The sequence below is a fragment of the Bison bison genome, unplaced genomic scaffold, assembly GCF_000754665.1.
Source record: "Bison bison bison isolate TAMUID 2011002044 unplaced genomic scaffold, Bison_UMD1.0 scf7180017864180, whole genome shotgun sequence".
Lineage (NCBI taxonomy): Eukaryota > Metazoa > Chordata > Mammalia > Artiodactyla > Bovidae > Bison > Bison bison.
Window position 1 is genome coordinate 9,918,167 of NW_011494752.1, and position 17,591 is coordinate 9,935,757.

The 17,591-nt window shown below is 38.9% G+C and overlaps 1 protein-coding gene across 14 annotated transcripts in view; it reads right to left on the minus strand.

Moving 5' to 3' along the window:
• NCOR1 (nuclear receptor corepressor 1) overlaps positions 1-17,591 on the minus strand; it is a 115,126-nt gene that overhangs the window by 58,458 nt on the left and 39,077 nt on the right. For 9 of the 14 annotated variants that reach the window (XM_010842947.1, XM_010842949.1, XM_010842956.1 and 6 more), the window contains exons 7-15: positions 12,519-12,575; positions 11,920-11,972; positions 11,560-11,586; positions 9,454-9,520; positions 7,000-7,172; positions 5,722-5,812; positions 3,647-3,825; positions 3,117-3,171; positions 2,342-2,443 (exon numbers count right to left, since the gene is read on the minus strand). In XM_010842947.1, coding sequence (XP_010841249.1) covers positions 2,342-2,443; positions 3,117-3,171; positions 3,647-3,825; positions 5,722-5,812; positions 7,000-7,172; positions 9,454-9,520; positions 11,560-11,586; positions 11,920-11,972; positions 12,519-12,575 — 804 coding nt within the window. The remainder of the gene's footprint in view (positions 1-2,341; positions 2,444-3,116; positions 3,172-3,646; positions 3,826-5,721; positions 5,813-6,999; positions 7,173-9,453; positions 9,521-11,559; positions 11,587-11,919; positions 11,973-12,518; positions 12,576-17,591) is intronic. The other 5 variants (XM_010842960.1, XM_010842951.1, XM_010842950.1 and 2 more) reach the window with 1 other exon arrangement.

The following is a 17,591-nucleotide window of genomic DNA, read 5'->3' on the forward strand; positions in this document are numbered from 1 at the left end:
CAACCCCACAGTTCAAAAGCATCAATTCTTCGGCGCTCAGCTTTCTTCACAGTCCAACACTCACATCCATACATGACCACTGGAAAAACCATAGCCTTGACTAGACGGACCTTTGTTGGCAAAGTAATGTCTCTGCTTTTCAATATGCTATCTAGGTTGGTCATAACTTTTCTTCCAAGGAGTAAGCATCTTTTAATTTCATGGCTGCAGTCACCATCTGCAGAGATTTTGGAGCCCCAAAAAATAAAAGTCTGACACTGTTTCCAAATCTACTTCCCATGAACTGATGGGACCAGATGCCATGATCTTCGTTTTCTGAATATTGAGCTTTAAGCCAACTTTTTCACTCTCCACTTTCACTTTCATCAAGAGGCTTTTTAGTTCTTTTTCACTTTCTGCCATAAGGGTGGTAGCATCTGTATATCTGAGGTTATTGATATTTCTCCCGGCAATCTTGATTCCAGCTTGTGCTTCTTCCAGACCAGCATTTCTCATGGGCCATTAGGCCTTGTCATTATTCTTCAGATTCAAGATGCTAGTCACTGCCTTTTCTATCAACATGATATCCTGTGTGTGAAATACTTTCAGGTCATACCCATCAAAACCTCCCACAGGGCATCACCACCACCATCTTCAGTGGGCATGCGTCACCTCCAGGACTCTGCAATCTATTCATGTGCCCAGCCCTCCACATCCCATCTTTCCACTGTTGCCAATCCTGCTTTCTGTCCTCATGATCTTGATTCTATGAAATTTCCACAATTCATCAAGAATGGAATCCACTCTTCCACTCTGGGCCTTTGGCTAGATTGTTTCACTATCACAACTCCCTGCTGGCCTTATCTGACCTTCACAGCTTCACACCCTTTTAATTGCAAGTTTCATTTTCTTTTGAGTATGCATTATCACCTTAGAGAAAACTAAGAAATCGGGAAGATTTTCAAATGCATACTCTCCAATTGTGACTAGTTCTGCTTTACAACTGGGAATGTTTCATTCACCCCAACTCACGAGTATGCCACAGTGGTCACAAGACCTGTTTCAAATGCTAGTAACCTCACCCTGTACCCCACAAAGGTAGCATTCGTCATCTGAACCAACAAGATGGCACACCAATGACAAACTCAGCCATCTGCCTAGCAAGCAGGCTGCATAACCCAGAAACGGTTTACAGCCCCGAAAAGTCATGGGGAAGTGTCAACTCAGCTCAAGACAAGGAAAGAGGTCCACTGTCCTCAGGTTTGAACAACACATGTTCCCCCAATACTCTTCTGCCCCTAATATCAACCAGGGTCTTCAGGTAAGCAAACACCCCCACATGCCCTGCTACCTGAAACCAGCCCACAGCAGAACCTTACAAGCAAAGGGACATCTGTGCTCTGCACACACCACCCACCGATGCCCCTCACTTACTAGGATCTCAGTCCTGGCCCCTCACCCCACTGTGGCTTCCCCAACCTCCAGCAGCCTTTACGCAGCTGACTCCTCAAATACTCTATACTTTTCTTGACCAAAAAACACTGCTTCTGAAGTCTGTGAGACCACATCCCAAAAGGTGGCATTGCTCTGGAGGAAACAATGACACAGAACACACAAGACACTTCCGACCACACATCATGAGGGAACCTGTATCTGGAGATCAGCATGACCAGGGAAGGCAGGCGGGGGCTGTGGAGAACAAAGCACTTCAGAACACTCATGACAGCAGTAGCCGTCGTGTTCACAGGTGCCACCATCCTGAGTGGTCTCAGGGCATGTGGCACACAGAAGAGCAGGAGGGAGCTGTGGCGGCAGCTGACCAGCTATTCGAAGGAAAAGAGCTTCTAAAGTTCTGAACTGCCACTGTGAACACACTGCACTGCATTAGACACAATCCTCTGACATCGAGTGCTCCAACCCCAGAATTGAAGCTAACCTGAAACAATCAGGTTCTAAGTATTTTAGCAAACAACCCTTGACTCTATAGTCACCTTGCTCTACCTGTCCCCTTCACAGACCAAAGGACTGGAAAGGGTGGTGTATTCATTAAGATATCACAGTGCTTGTGTTTAATTATATTACAATTGTTAACTCTGACGTGCACAATTTCAGTATCATGAAAATATAAAACTTCTCATTAATTTTGGTATGCCAGAAACTTAAAATGCATTCAAAATAGAAAATGCAACACATTAAATATAGATTAACTTCAAAATAATCAAAGCATGTTCATAACTTTCTAATTAATTTGATAGAAAGGTCAATGCCTAAAGTATAATACAGAGAAAGCCCCTATTATAAAATTTTTCATCTTTATAGTCCACCAACCTTGAAATAGTTTCCATATGATAATGAAACATACCTGGTTTCTCCCTCTGCGTTTTCCATAGTTCCTTCTTACTAGGGCTTTATAATTCTCATTTTTCTTGGTTAAGTAGTAATATAAAACACAATCGGGAACACTCTATAAAAAAAATTGAGGATCCAATGAGATTGAATTAAAAAAAAAAATCAAGCAACATCTTCAAGGAAAATCTCTAGTGTTCTCAAAATATAAACTGGAGAAAAACACAAATGGCTAGCTCTTTAAGGCATATCTAGGCTGTAAAATATACATATATATAGTATCTACTATTTTGATGGACAATTACAGCTGTCTTAACACAAATTATGTAAAAGATACCAGGAACTATCAGAAGCATTCAAGCACTTTCTTATTAACCAGTAACTAAATTCTCTTTCTTCCTCTATATAAGTAAATATTCAAAATGTCTCTTTAAATATTTTGTTCATAAACCCAACATGCAATAATACACTGTCGAACAAATTCAGGGAAAACCAGGACTCTGAAATTTTAATTAGAAGTTTAATGATGTTCAGAAAAACACTGTAACCTGTGTGTTTTTAGGGAAACATAGTATCAGGTCATTTTCATTAACCATGAAAATTAGTCTGTGTTGTACTTAGAATCATCATCATATGACTGTAAACACCACTATATTATTCACATAAGAATCTTTTCTATGTCAAGCCCTTTGCAAAAACTATTTAACTACTTCTGTGCTTTAGCACACAAAACTTTCAAAGCAGCAACCAACCCAAATCTATCAACAATCTCAGTGTAAACCACTTCCTACCTTCCTTTCCAAGTAAGATGCAATCAGTCCAAAGTTTTTTGGATGCTGGATAAACCTGAGTAAAACAAGAACAACACACACACACACTTTAACAACTTAAAAAGAGGTGGGGGAAGCCCTTGGGAATACAAATATAATGTAGACTAATTCCTAGTGACTCCTAAAGGCCAATGTCCTCTTAAAGGGCATAGGTTCCTGAGCACAGTCCACCAGGAACTGACTGGATTGGGATACAGTATTGCACAGATATCTGTAGCTTTCAAATGCACCCCCAGTGATTCTGACACCACTCAGGTTTGGGTACCACTCTTAAAATGCCTCCACAACTCTGTTCTAAGCTGGTACCTATATTTCCAGCTATAAATTTACAGGAAGGTTGCATCCTATCTGTCTTCTCTGCCTCCCACGTTATTCAAATGCCAAAATGGGGCCATGTTTTGGGGGAAACAGTTCAATTTACAAGTAAATGCCAATATTTTTCACTAACTCATATAAGCTTCTATTAGAGAATAATTTAAAATTTAAATTACTTGTCTTTAAAGATCTCCTTCTCATGGTCAGTCCAAACATTCATGAACTGCCTATCTTTATAAACCTTCATAGGGTCCTCCATGAGCCCATTCATGTTAATGAACTTGACCCGTCTCTGTTCAGCATCAAACATCATAGGTGGGATCACAGAGAGCTGTCGCATTTGTTTCTCATTATTCTGAAGGAAAACAAAGAAGAAATGCAATGTACATAGAATTAAACTTAAAGAGGGCCACAGACTATCTTAACAGACACTGAAACACCACATATGCACTTTAATGACAATGGCAGTGGTACCATAACATCTAACATATGGTCATTATATACGAATCTAATAAATACTCATTGTATGAATAACAGAGGCAGAGAGGCAGAAAGTACATGTACTTTTTTAAATCCACCACTACAATGTGAGAAGAGTTCTTTCCTTAAACGCAGCAGATGGATCTTAGACCTAAAGGACACACAATGATGTCAGATCACTGAAGAAATGACCTTATGAAGCACTTATTAACATTAATATTGCCTCATTTTAAAAAGTCTCAACATCATTTTATAGAATAATAAAATAGAAAAATACGCAGATAGGAACCAAAATCTTAAGGTCATTGTTTTTAGATTAACTAAACTTACTCGAGTATCAAACACTTCTTGCTAAACTTACATAATCTTTCCACTGCAAATTTAAGACTATCATCCTTCGAATTTCAACTAAAACTTGGTTTCAGTTATATAATTTATCTTCCCAAAGCTTAAGCCAGTAAGTTTATAAGCACAAACTTCCATGAGAAAACTTGTACCAAAAATTATAACTACTGACCCCAACACAAGGCTAGGTCTTCTTCTAAAACTCTTCTAGCAGTGGACATTGCCTTAGTCAATTCCTGACAGAGTTTCTCATTTTACAGGGACTCTCAAGTGGTAAAGAACCCACCTGTCAATGCAGGAGACATAAGGGACATGGGTTTGATACCTGGGTCAGGAAGATCCCCTGGAGGAGAAAATGGCAACCCACTCTAGTATTCTTGCTGGAGAATTCCATGGACAGAGGACCCTGGAGGGCTACAGTCCACGGGGTCGCAAAGAGTCGGAAACGACTGGAGCGACTTAGCACATTCTACCTCAGTCTGTCTAAACACCAAAATGTGGTTTGGGACAGACACACTAGCTTGACATTCACCTTGACATTCACTAGCTTCACATTTAGCTAGTATTCACCTAATACTAGCTTGGGTTGCTTACAGATGCCCCCCTCCCCCCGCCCTTATAGAATCAGTTCAAACAGTAAGCAAAGAAATTAAATGCAGAGTTAGTCATCACTGCAGAGATCACAGCCACAAACCCTGAAATGTACAGGAATATAATAATTGTCTTTGATTATTACTTAAGAGGACCACCACTTCAGAATTGAGAGATGAGGTTTTCAAAAAGCCATATTTTCAAACCAAAACTAGCAAAAGTTAATACATGGCTTTCGGACCAAACTTCAGAGAGTATGAACCCAGCCATGAAGACTCAGTGCTAGGAATTGAAATTTATTCTTATTCAGAACTGATTTATTAACATCATATCGATCTCTCCCAGGCTCGGCTGGCTAGAAATCACACTCTAGACATCACCCCCCACTCCACCCCCAATGAACCTCAGGTCCACAACCCAACACACAAACACCTGCTCCTTTGCTCTTTCAGGAAAACGGCAGCAGCAGCCCATCCTCTAACCTGCTCGTCTTTTCCCCCAACTCCTGTCCTACCCATTCTGCCTTCTACTCATCTGTCCTATAAGGCCCCTCTTAACACATTTCTACCACTGTCACCCTGATTCAGGCCCTTATTTTTAATCGTAACAGCGTCCTCACCTCTTTCCAGGCCTCCCTGCTGCCGAAGCCATCTTCATAAAACGCCAATAAGATCTCAGGGCAGCCTTGTTTAAAACCTTCTATGGTAGGCCATGTACTTTGGAAAAATCCATATGCCGTAAGCTTTCTCTCATATATATACAAATAAACCCTTAGTTCATGGGGTATGACACTAAAATGCCTAATCAATTAACATGAATTAATTAAGTGTCTTACCTCCTGTTCAGAGAGCCCATCAATAATTTCAGAAATCTCATGTTCACTCCTAGCAATGGTGGCTGAAAGACCAGCTCCCCTCTGCCCAACTCTAAATATGAGGGAGAAATTACATATATATTTAAAGGCCTTTTATAAAGAAGTATCAATTAATTACTTTTACATCAATTTGCTTTCTGAGTGGGACTAGAAGTCAGGGGAAAAAAACCTAAAATGCTATTGAGTAACTACTTTTAAGCAATATGTTTAAGTCATTTATCTATAAAATTAGGAACAATTTAAATGCTAAGATTTCTTTTTAAAGGTTACAAGTCTAAATTCAAATGGCAGAACTATTTGCAGGAAACATCTGGAAAACTAGTTATTGGTGTCATTTTCATTTCAAATAGCAGTCTTTTGTCTGCCTTCCACAGCACAGGATAGCAGACTTAGAAAAATTCATAAAACATTTTTAAAGGGAGGGGAACAAAAATCCAATCATCACTCCTCACAACAACTTAACTGTGGTTACCAGGGCTTTCATGACTCACGTACATGAGACAGCAGAAAAGGCAACTAAAGATTCTACCTTTGCAAAGCACTTGTCCTCTAAAGTAAAAACAAATCAGAAACTACATACCAATAACAGAGAATTTCTTAATTAGCAAACAATTTAATAAGACTTTTGATTATGCTGAAGGGTAGCGAAGGACCATGAAACACTGTCTTATTCTTACTGTCATTTCAAAAGGAATGAGCATTTTCAAGAACTGAAGAGTTAATTTCAACATATTCACTTAAATTTAGATTCAACAGCATGATTAAATATAAAAAGTTATTAGATTCACCAAGACATAAACATTGCTAATTGATAACCAAGTTTTATATTCAAAATAAAAGTTCTTAGACTCATAAACGTAGAGAAGAGATTTGTGATTGCCAAGGGGTGGGGGAGGGATAGATTGGGAGTTTGGGATTAGCAGATGCAAACTATTATATATAGGATGGATAAGCAACAAGGTCCCACTGTATAACATAAGGAACTATATTCAATATCCTGGGATAAATCATAATGGAAAAGAATATTTAAAAAGGAAGGTATGTACGTGTAAAACTGAGTCACTCTGCTATACAGCAGAGACTGGTACAACACTGTAAATCAACTATATTTGATTTATTTAAAAAAAGGAAAAACATAACAAAATTCTTTATGAACCTTCTTAATGGTTAGATTCAGGTGACAATAAATATTGTGAAAAATTAAAAATATGATTCACAGAAAAACATCAAACCACTTACCGCTGAAACCGTTCTTGCTGTTCTCTCTGTTTTCGAATCTCTGGAAATTGCTTTTCATAGTACTCTCTTGTTTTGCTTTCTTTAGCTTTCCTCCGAGGGTTATTTTCTATTCTGTCCACTTTTTTCTCCCATGCCTCCATGAGCTGATCATAACGTTGGCAGATTTTTTGTTCCTATTAAATACCCGTAGCAAATTAATAATTAAACTAAACTCTGTGATTCTGACAAACCTAATACTTTTAAAAGAACAGGTTACTTCTTAAGGCTAAGTCAGAAGGACATTTGGCCTATGACTCAACTGTGAATGAAAAGGTGTCCTTGATCTGAAAGAAGAGAAAGACAGGGAGCTGTTTTCTATGAAAGATCCACACACAGAGCCTATCATGGCTGGATTTCTTAGTCAACATTAAGACTACACAAATCAACAAACTACATGCTGAGCCACTCTGATAACAATTAAGTCTTCATTGTCAGGAAAATAAGAAATAGAATATGTAAATAGTTTGTAATCCCAAAGGCAAGCAGATTAACATTTTGTTGTCACCTTTCCATCAGTCAAAGAAAACACTCAAACTTAGACCACCCTCCTACTGTTGGAAGTTCTGGTTAGTTGCAATTTTTTCTTACTATAAATAATGCCATATAATGAACATTTTTACAGTCTGGAAAAGGCAGAAATTGGTTGTACTCTATGACAAAAAGAAATCCAGTAAACTACATGAAATCAAGAATGAATGCTTTTAGAGAAATGAATGTGTGACTTCATTCTTTAAACAGAGAAGAAAGAACCCTGTACTGTGGGCACAGGACCGTTGGTACAAAACAACAGAAAAGTGTGAAAGGGCTCAAGATGGCCCAGGAAGGGAAGAGAGGGAAAGCGCTGTCCCCCATACTCCCTCTGTCTCCTTGACACCCGTCCGCCTCCTGGGCCTGAATCTACCTTCATTCGGCTCTACCGCCAAGTCACCCCCTTGCCTCCTTCCTACACGACTCCCACGCACCCTGAGGTGTAACTAGATGCACATTCCCTTCCTCAGCTTAAACATTTCACAGATGACCTCAGCATCTGACCTCAAGCCCCCTCCTGACCCTCAGGCCATGCACAACCTGGCCTGGCTCCCCTGCCCTGTCATGCTCCCTCCACTTCCCAGCCCTTCCCAAGCTTGTACAAGTTGGCAGACAGCTGGTTTTCCTGGGGTCCACCATGTGCCAGCTGTCCCCTACGTGCTCTCAGTCATCTGGACGTCCTGAACCACAAGATGACCACAATACAGTAATCGCCCGTGCCCTCATCTGCCCTGTTCCTCCTTAGACTCCCGAGGGCTAAAGCCACGTGGCTATCTACTCCCTTGGTAGAATAATACATGGGTTCATTTTCAATTATTACATTCAATTATAAGGCAAATATTACTTTTAAGTTATAATTACACTGTTACTGATTCTCCTTACGAATCCTGGTGAGATAAAACACCTTGGTTCACTCTTGGAAAAGGGGAAACTGCCAACAAGTATTTACGAAGCAAGTCAGTGAACATACAAAGTTCATCACTAAATACTCGGTGAAGTATAAGAACAAAGTCTGGACCTCTATGTTTGCCTCTTTGGATAGCAAATTTAGCAATTACCATAATTAAAACAAAATTACTGGACAGAAAAAAAACACTTTAGCTAATTTATTTATATGTGTATGTTCTTGGCCAAAAAAAAAAAAAAAAAATTCAAGACTGATAATTTAAGAAAGTATCTGAAGGCCCAGACTGCCAGATTAGAACATTAGGAGTTATATACCATATAAAAGCTGGTGACTCTTACAATTCATTAAACTAACAGGTCCTTAAATACAAGGTACAAGTTCATTTCTGATGTGAATCAAAATATATCATTTATTCAGTAAGAAACCATTCAAATGAATTAACAGTCTAAAATTATTACGAACACACTATAAAAGAACAGTGGCATCATATTTTCTGTAACTTAATTTCCATGAAGATTATAACCACAAAATTTTTAGACTGCAAGTCATAATAAATACAAAGAATACCGTGAATTTGAAAAAGCTGAACTTTAGCTAACCCAGATTCTAACAAGAAAGAACAGTGATGCCTCATCGGCATGACCATAACTTACCCAATTTGTCTGAGGTTAAGAGACTAAATGAGATCATCCTACTTCTCTTTCATATTTTTTTAAACTACTCACCATTTTCTTTATTTTGGCTAGATGAAAATGCTATACACAGATGACCAAGAGAATTTGATGATATTAAATGTGATTTATGATATCAAAATGTTACTAGACTCAGATTGATGTCTAAGTCACATTTATAGTTACAAATCAGCACCTGCTCTCAAGTGTGGTCAAGAACCGTTCTCACTAACAATGGGAAAGCGAATGCCTGAAGAAGCACGGACGGGAAAGCTGAACAAATTTCAGTGAACAAGGATAGGACCTCACCCTTTGTTTTCTTGCATGATTTCTTCTTTTAAAAAATAAAATGAGTTTTTTCCTCATCACCTGGTTTCTAGAAGAGAAAAATACGGTTGTATGACATTAAGAAAAAGTACAATTCAATAGTGCATTCACTTTGTTTTCAGAGACACTGAAAAACAAGCAAAGATCACTTAAGAATATACAATATAATCAAAGTTAAACCTAATTTTTTCACCCTGCAAAACAAGACTCCTCCAATAATTAGGACTAAATTTCCTCCCATTCTATAGTAAGGCTTTAACACAAAGAGTTCATTTTCAACTATTACATTCATAAGGCAAATATTATTTTCAAGTTATAACAATTACTGATTCTTCTTAAGAATCCTAGTGAGGTTAAGCACCCTGGTTCACTCTTGGGAGGAGGGAGGTGGAGAGGAGGCCAAGCTTTCACAGTTACCTCCTAACACAAGTCCACGCTGCCCTGCCTCCTCAGAGTGTACCAACACAGAGGGCTGACTCTGCCGTAAACAGAGGCTTTCTTCAGGCACAGAAACAACGCAGTCCACTCTAAGAAGTCATGGGGAGGGCAATGTGATAGGACAGCAAGTCCTCCCTTATAACTTAACAGTTTCACTTTTCAAATATGAAGCACTGTAACCTTCAAAAACAATGGCATGCAGGTTCAAATATAAATATTTATACCCCACCTACTTCCAGAAAGGATTTCAAGCTGATTATTCAAATATAAATACAAAGCCAAGGCAAGTAGAAGTAATTTTTTTGGTTATCTGCCACTCCGGACTAACACTGACACTGGCTCCACTTAAATAAGCATGAACAGTCAGGAGCTGGCTATATGGAAAAGGAGCCAAGAGATTAAAGAGAATTACTGAAAGGAACATTTGCTATTTCATACAAAGCAAATGATGATAATGACAGAACAGCTACTGAACGATCCGTACGGACACACGTAGCTGAGTAGACGGTACTTCACAAGATGGTGTGCAGTGGAAAGCATGGAAGCATTTCCATGTATGCAGTTTGCTCTCGCTGTAATTATGTGCTACTCAACAGCAAAAGACAATCAATAAATATAATTTACAATGGTTCCTAAGAATTTACATGAAGAACTCCTTCTCAGGATAGTGTGCTAAACACTATAGCAGGACGATAGCTAATATGAAATAAATCAGACAGGGCTGCTCTGCAGCAACTATCAGGGAAAAGACAGAACACAAACATAATGGAAGCTTTGTGGAAAAAAAAAATTATTAAAAGTAGCCAACTAGATTTTTATCCGCTATTCTCCTTTTTAAAAATGTTAGAACAGCTAAACAGTTCCAAAATAAGGTATATTTTATATGTTTTGCCTAACCTAGTTCTAAGGGTTGTCAAAGACCACAGCAGCATCTCACAGAAAAATTCTAGGTATATGACTTTTATTATAAACCACTTACTTAACAAAAGTTAAAATCATTCAAATTTCAGTTTCTGTCATGCATACTACCATGCAAATTATATTTGCCACCAGTTCTGCAAAGTAGCTAACTATTGCATATACTCTCAGTAAGAAAAAATTTTCTTAATTATATATATATATAAATATCAATGTGCTCATTAGTAACTGTACTAGTAAATAAGTATAATGTTCTGGTTATAGTTAATAAAACATAATAAAGAAGAAATATCACATTTTTGTTACAAACTAAGAATAACTCATCTAAAATTATCTTAAAATATGATAATTAAAAAAAAAAGATACCTATCTAGCTTCCTCTCTTACTTCAATCAGATCAAGAAATTAGGTTTTCTTTTCACTTATTTTCTTATTCCAAAATGTGCATCCAGAAAGGCCTGGTGTCTGGGAGGAGCAAGGCTAAGCCAGCTACATTGTGGAGCAGTCTCCGCACCCACGTGAGGGCTGAGCGCTTCCGAGGCACCAGGGCATGAAACGGCAGAAGGGTCTACAAATACCGTCATTAGCAAGAGTCATGGAAGGGATTTCCCTAGAATAGGATTTGAATAATGATAAAATGATCCGTGGCACTTCTACTTTGCAATGGCAGATGTGGCTTGGTGGGGGACGGTGTCATCACTAGTCTTAAATGAAAAAGCTTCATTATCTTACTTCATCATGCGCCTTGCAGGTACTCCACTGAAAAAAAGACAAAACAGGAGGCAAAAAATTCAAGCCTCAAGGTAAGCCATTTCAATGTTAAGTATCCACCTTTTTTACTAGCAGATCATAAAACCAGCTAGTTTTATGCAATCATTTATTTTATTTTTTGGCCTCGGAAACTCAAAGCTGTTACCCCAACCCCCAAAAAGCCAGAGGAAGATAACATATAGTAAAACGACAGCAAATTACACAAATCTAAAACACACCTACACTACATTATAGTACTATGTCAGCAGATAATGTAAAAATGGTCTCTCTATAGAATATACGGTCTTTAACTGAAGAACTCCAAAGATGATCAATACTTACGTCTTGATGTTCTCATGGTACACCTTGGTGTCTGACGGCTGGTTATAGAGTGGCTATAAAATAAACCAAACATTTATAAACAAAATGTTGTACACTTGCCTACTAAGAGACAAAGACACACTCCCTACACATCAATGGAAGCTCAGGTAAAGTACTGCTAATGGGTCTACACACAAACACTCAGCCACAACCTCCAGACTTAGCTGGCCTCTCTGAATAACTCTGTCCACCCCATCTGCTAACAATGAAATCCACTGTACCCCATAGTCGCTTCACTCATAGATTTTTTTTTTTAACTTTGAAAGACAAAGGAGGATTAAATGCCATTATTACCCTTACAAGATGATTCAAAGAGTTTTCCATTTCTGCTATTACTTCTTCCTCCTTCTACCTCAGTGATTTAACAGCTGCTCGAGCAAAAACATGATCAGGAAAATGCCTCTGCAAAGGTCCCAAGTTTGTGCATATTATTTCAAGCTTATCACCCTTACTGTCCGGCCACAGTACTCTCATCCTGAATCAAGCGACCATACTCCACCTTATCCCAAGAAAAACTGCTTCAAAAAGAGCATTAGACACGAAAAAAATTTTTAACTCACCAGTTCAACTTTTGGGCCAAGACCTTCAAATATTTTATGAGCTTCTTCCGCTTTTTTCTACAGATAAAAATATTATTATATAAGTAAAAATTACTTTACCTAAATGCAAAATTACTTCTAATTCAATAATATTTACCTAAAGGCCAATATATAGTCAAACTTATCCTTACTTCCAAATATTCTTCTTTCATATGATAGGCTAAAATACTAATTTTGTTTTCATAACTCCTTCACCAAATCAGTCAAATCTAAACATGTGTTTTGAAAGCAAAACCCAAAGAATTGCTAAGTTCTTAAAAGCAAATAGATATTACTAATAAGATTCCAAGGAGAGGAAGCAGAGATTCACTATTAGAAATGAATCCCTCAAACATGTTTAAAACTTCAACTCTTAATATCTTTAAAGATGATTTAAAAACACAAAATAACATAAAGTTGGCAATCTTTACCATGGTAGGCCAAACTGGTATCTTTGAAGAAAAGCTTATAATGAGTATATTCTCTAGTTTTAAGAAAACCTTGTTAATAACAGAGAAAAACTAGTTTGAATTACTCAAAGTATTCATTAGTGAATAAATGTTGAATTATATACTTTTACATGCCTTTTGGGGCTTCCCTCATAGCTCAGTTGGTAAAGAATCTCTCTGTCTTGCAGGAGACCCCAGTTAGATTCCTGGGTCAGGAAGATCCCCTAGAGAAGGAAATGGCAACCCATTCCAGTGTTCTTACCTGGAGAAGCCCACGGACAGAGGAGCCTTGCAGGCTACAGTCCATGAGGTCTCAAGAGTCAGACACAACTTAGAGACTAAACCAACACCACATGTCTTTTTCAAAAGTTAAATCATCTAGACCAAAGTGCTATCTAGCAGAAATCTACCTTTAATAGACAAATGAAATACAACAAAATTCGACACTCAAGCTGTTTAAGCTGGAATTCTATATCCGGTAACAGTGTCAAGGTTCTCAGCTCTCTCTGCCCAGCACGTGCTCACTGGTCACAAGGGTTCCCTGTCCACTACAGACTCCCACTGTCCACACACTGCAGTTAGGAACTCTCCAGGACTTCTGATGTGAGACATCGTGGGAATGAAATTAAGAAGGATCCCCAAGTATAAAGAAAGATTTTCCCTTAAACATTCTCCTTTTCCTTTATCAGTCAATCAGTCAAAGATTTACTTAGCATATATTATGTGAAAAGAAGTATGTTTAACCAGTGTAGAAGGCTCAAACTAGTGTAATGTACTTTCTGAACTCCAAGAAACTCAAAATGTTATTGAGATGAAAAATAAACCTATCAAAAATGTCAAATACAAAACTGTAACAACCCATACAATGTGCCGCATGAACTCTATTTCTATTGACAATTTTAAGGCAGACTTATTGCCCTTGGTACCACTAACATTTTGGGCCAGATGTCTCTTTCTTATGGGGACTGCCCAGTGCATTATAAGCTACTCAGCAGTACCCCAGTCTCAATCCATTAGATGCCACCAGCACTCCACCCCGCTACAAGTTATAACAATCAAAAAAGCCTGCAGTTGAGAACAACTGTTCTCAAAAAGCCAAACGTACATACCAGAAAATTCAAATTTACTAACTATAAGGCATGTATTAAATAACACACAAATAACATAATCACAGGTCATAAATTTGGAAATATCTAGCACCTTCAATGATAATCTCTCTAGATAATCTACACTTGCCAGTTTTTTAATTTGCCTTCTAGAGGCACTCCACCACTATACAGTCTACAGCCTGTTCTTCAACCAAGAACAAGCTGGCCAAGTGGAACTGTAAAACAAATAATACTGGTAAACAAGGGGGAAATTATGTTATGGCAAATATTTACTGGTATCCTATTAATTAAAAGCACTTACCTCTTCAGGATTAATTTTAGAGCTGATATTTAGAAGGTGTTTGCATATTCCAAGATTTAAGTTTTGCAAAATTTTATTAAATATTTGACTTAATGTTGGCTAAACTGCTAAGAACAGATTAACCTATCAATTGTTTGGCAGAAACATTTTAATTTAAAACCTTCACATTTACATAATATAACTTTGTTCTAAATCTACAGATAGAAGTAATTAATGCCTCAAACACACACTGAATATGTTCCATGTGACAAGCACCTGCTAGACCCTAAGCAAACAATGAATAAGACTGACTTTCTGGTGTGGAGGATAAGGAGTCCTGGAAGGCTTCACAGAGAAAATGATCCTTGCTTTGGGTCCTGAAGTGATTGCACTCGACAGATAAGACGAGCAAGACACAGGGACGCCTGGCACTGGGGCAACATTACAGGGTAAAAAGCACTGTCATCAAGGGGACACTCACACCTGTTCTGGTAGTGCTAAGAAAGGAGTCCAGGCCCGCAGGCTGGCCAGGCAGGCATGTGAGCCCTGATGAAAAGGCTGGGCTACTTGGGAGAAAGAGAGAAATAGAAACTTAGCAAAAAGTTCTATTTGGAAATCACACTGGAGGTCTCAAATATGAAGGACGGATTAGAAAGAAGACTGAAGGAAGGAAATTCAGCACCTATGTGAGGTGATGGGTTAAAATAAGCTAGTGCCAAAGGAGGAAGAGAGAAGCAACTGACCAGACCAACACTCAGGAGGCAGGACTGAGGTTCCTCATTGATTAACCAAATCTGCAGAGTAGCAGAAAGAGAGAAATAGTTTCCAGGACAATGGCCTCAGTGACCAGGGGTTATTGGCACTGAGTACGTTCTCTATTGTCAATCTCTTTCTTCTAGTGAAACTAGTGCCACAGTAACTTGCAAATCATTCAACCAAAGCATAAATGTTTCTGAAAACTACACTCCACACCCCTCTTTCAATATGTATTATAACACTGAAATTAGAGCACTGACAAATATTTTTGGGATCTACAACTGGGAAGGGTGACAGCAAATTAAACTATTAAAAATAGTTGAGAAGCGTCTGTTTAGAGAGTAAATGAATCTTGGCCTCAAGTTTAACTATGATGCAGAGCACTTGTTCTCTCACTAAGACAGTTTTAAAGCTAACCATCAGCGTGAGCAGTTTTCTGCTTCCCATTAACGTCCTAAATAAAAGAAAGAAGTCGCCTCTCAGATCATGGCCCCAGTCTCTCAAGACATGTTAGGCTGCAACCAGCATGTGCTGCTGACAAACAAGAAGGGGACGACCCCTGTCACCAACCACTGCTCTCTGCCTTCTGAGTCAAAATGAGTAAGGTCATTCATGAAAAGCACAGATAGGGCAAAGGTCTGACAAAAGGCAGCTGGTGAAGAGAAAGGTTCGGGTCAGGGTCAGGAGTAAGGAAGGCTGCATGCTCCACTTCCGCCCCGAGGACCTCCACCCTGCCCCCTGGAGACCCCTGCTACCATCTAGGACCTACTGCACAAGCACTACCACAGCAGACAACTAGCAACAGCGGATACAAAAAGAATTTGTTTTTCTGATTTTATTTTTTATTTTTATTACACATTACAAAATACAATGCATGCTACACAATATACAGCATAATCTACTAGCAGGGATAGAAGAGCATAACTGAGTTGTTCTTCATCAACCAGGAAAACATTTCCTTAATCAATGTTCTCCAAACCCATTGACACATAAACGGTTTACTCCAGAGACGCGCCTATCTCCATCAAATACCACTGATATGAATAACGGGCAACCCTTTTTTCCTTGCCCCTGTTACTGAACCTGTGGATGTGTGCGGTGGCCATTTCCGGGATGAACAAGCACACGCCCATGACGGCGATCCCGGGGAGAACCTCGAACCACATCGCAACGCCCTTCCGGAAGCCAAACACTCCCTTCCAGGTCCCTTAAAGGTGACCCGGCTTCGATCTCTTCCAGGTAAGCTCTGCCAAGAATTTGTTTTAAAAGATGATTTCTGTGGTTACTGAGTTAAAAACAATCTTCACTGTAAGTCTAATATTAACACAGATTTCAAGCTAGGTTCTTCTACACAGAATGTGTAACAAGCTGAGTGTATAAATGCTGAAGTGGCAAGAAGAGGTCCAAAAGGAGCTTTCCGGCTCTGCTGATGGGCATCGAGGAACACGTACTACACTAACTAATGAAAAAGAGCACACATATAAATCAAACACAAACCGGATTCTCTGTCACATCCTAGTCAGGCAACCGCAGAACCCACTAACACTGGAACTGTTTATTAAGCCTGTAAGAGAAGGCTAATTAAGCAATTCAATCAATTAATAAATATCACTGGATTCAACATACTTGAAAAGTAACTCATACTAAGAATTCAGTGTTTTATAAAATCCTTTTCCATCATCACCAGCTCTGATCCTTATTTACTTTACCCTTGAGTCACAAATTGACCTGAAGCCAATCAGCCCACAGAAGTGCTTTATTGTTCTAGTGTGTTTTATAAAGCAGGAGACTTTCTATAAAAGTCTACCCTCCAGGCATGCCCTGAGGGATCCTCATCACTTACTCCACCCACTGCCTTTCACCCTCACTGGACTCACCTTCACGGAAGCTGTTCTGTCCAACAAATTGGACTGATTTTGAACCCAGTCAAGAAACTGGTAATTAACCCACATTTCTGCCTCCTGGTGACAATTACCATCATCTTGAGTACTGGGTGTCTGATGACTCAGTTATCCATCTATACACACACATCCATGCACCTGACTCCAAGATCACTCGTGTAAACGCTTACTTAATGACTAGCTCACAGCTGCTTTTCTCAAAGCCATTTCCTTTAGGATCTGGGATAATACGGCTGTAGGCTGCCTGTGTAAGATGCACTGATTCTGGTGACTCCACTCACAACAGGGCAAACAACTGAAACAACAACCCCCAACTTCTGCTGATGGTAGCCTTTAGCTGACAAGCCAGTTCTCTAACACGGTACATAAAGCACGAATTCTTCCTTCAACGGGGGCTTCTGGAAGACCCATGATAAGCAGCTCTGTCACAAGGTTCTCTTCACATTAGGGGGAAGTTGGTTTTCCTTTAACTGCTAGTTCCTGGGCTGGATTCTGGTCAAAAACCAACTTCAACATCACAAAATTATTCATAGAATTGAGGTCCAGCTTTCCTAAATTCA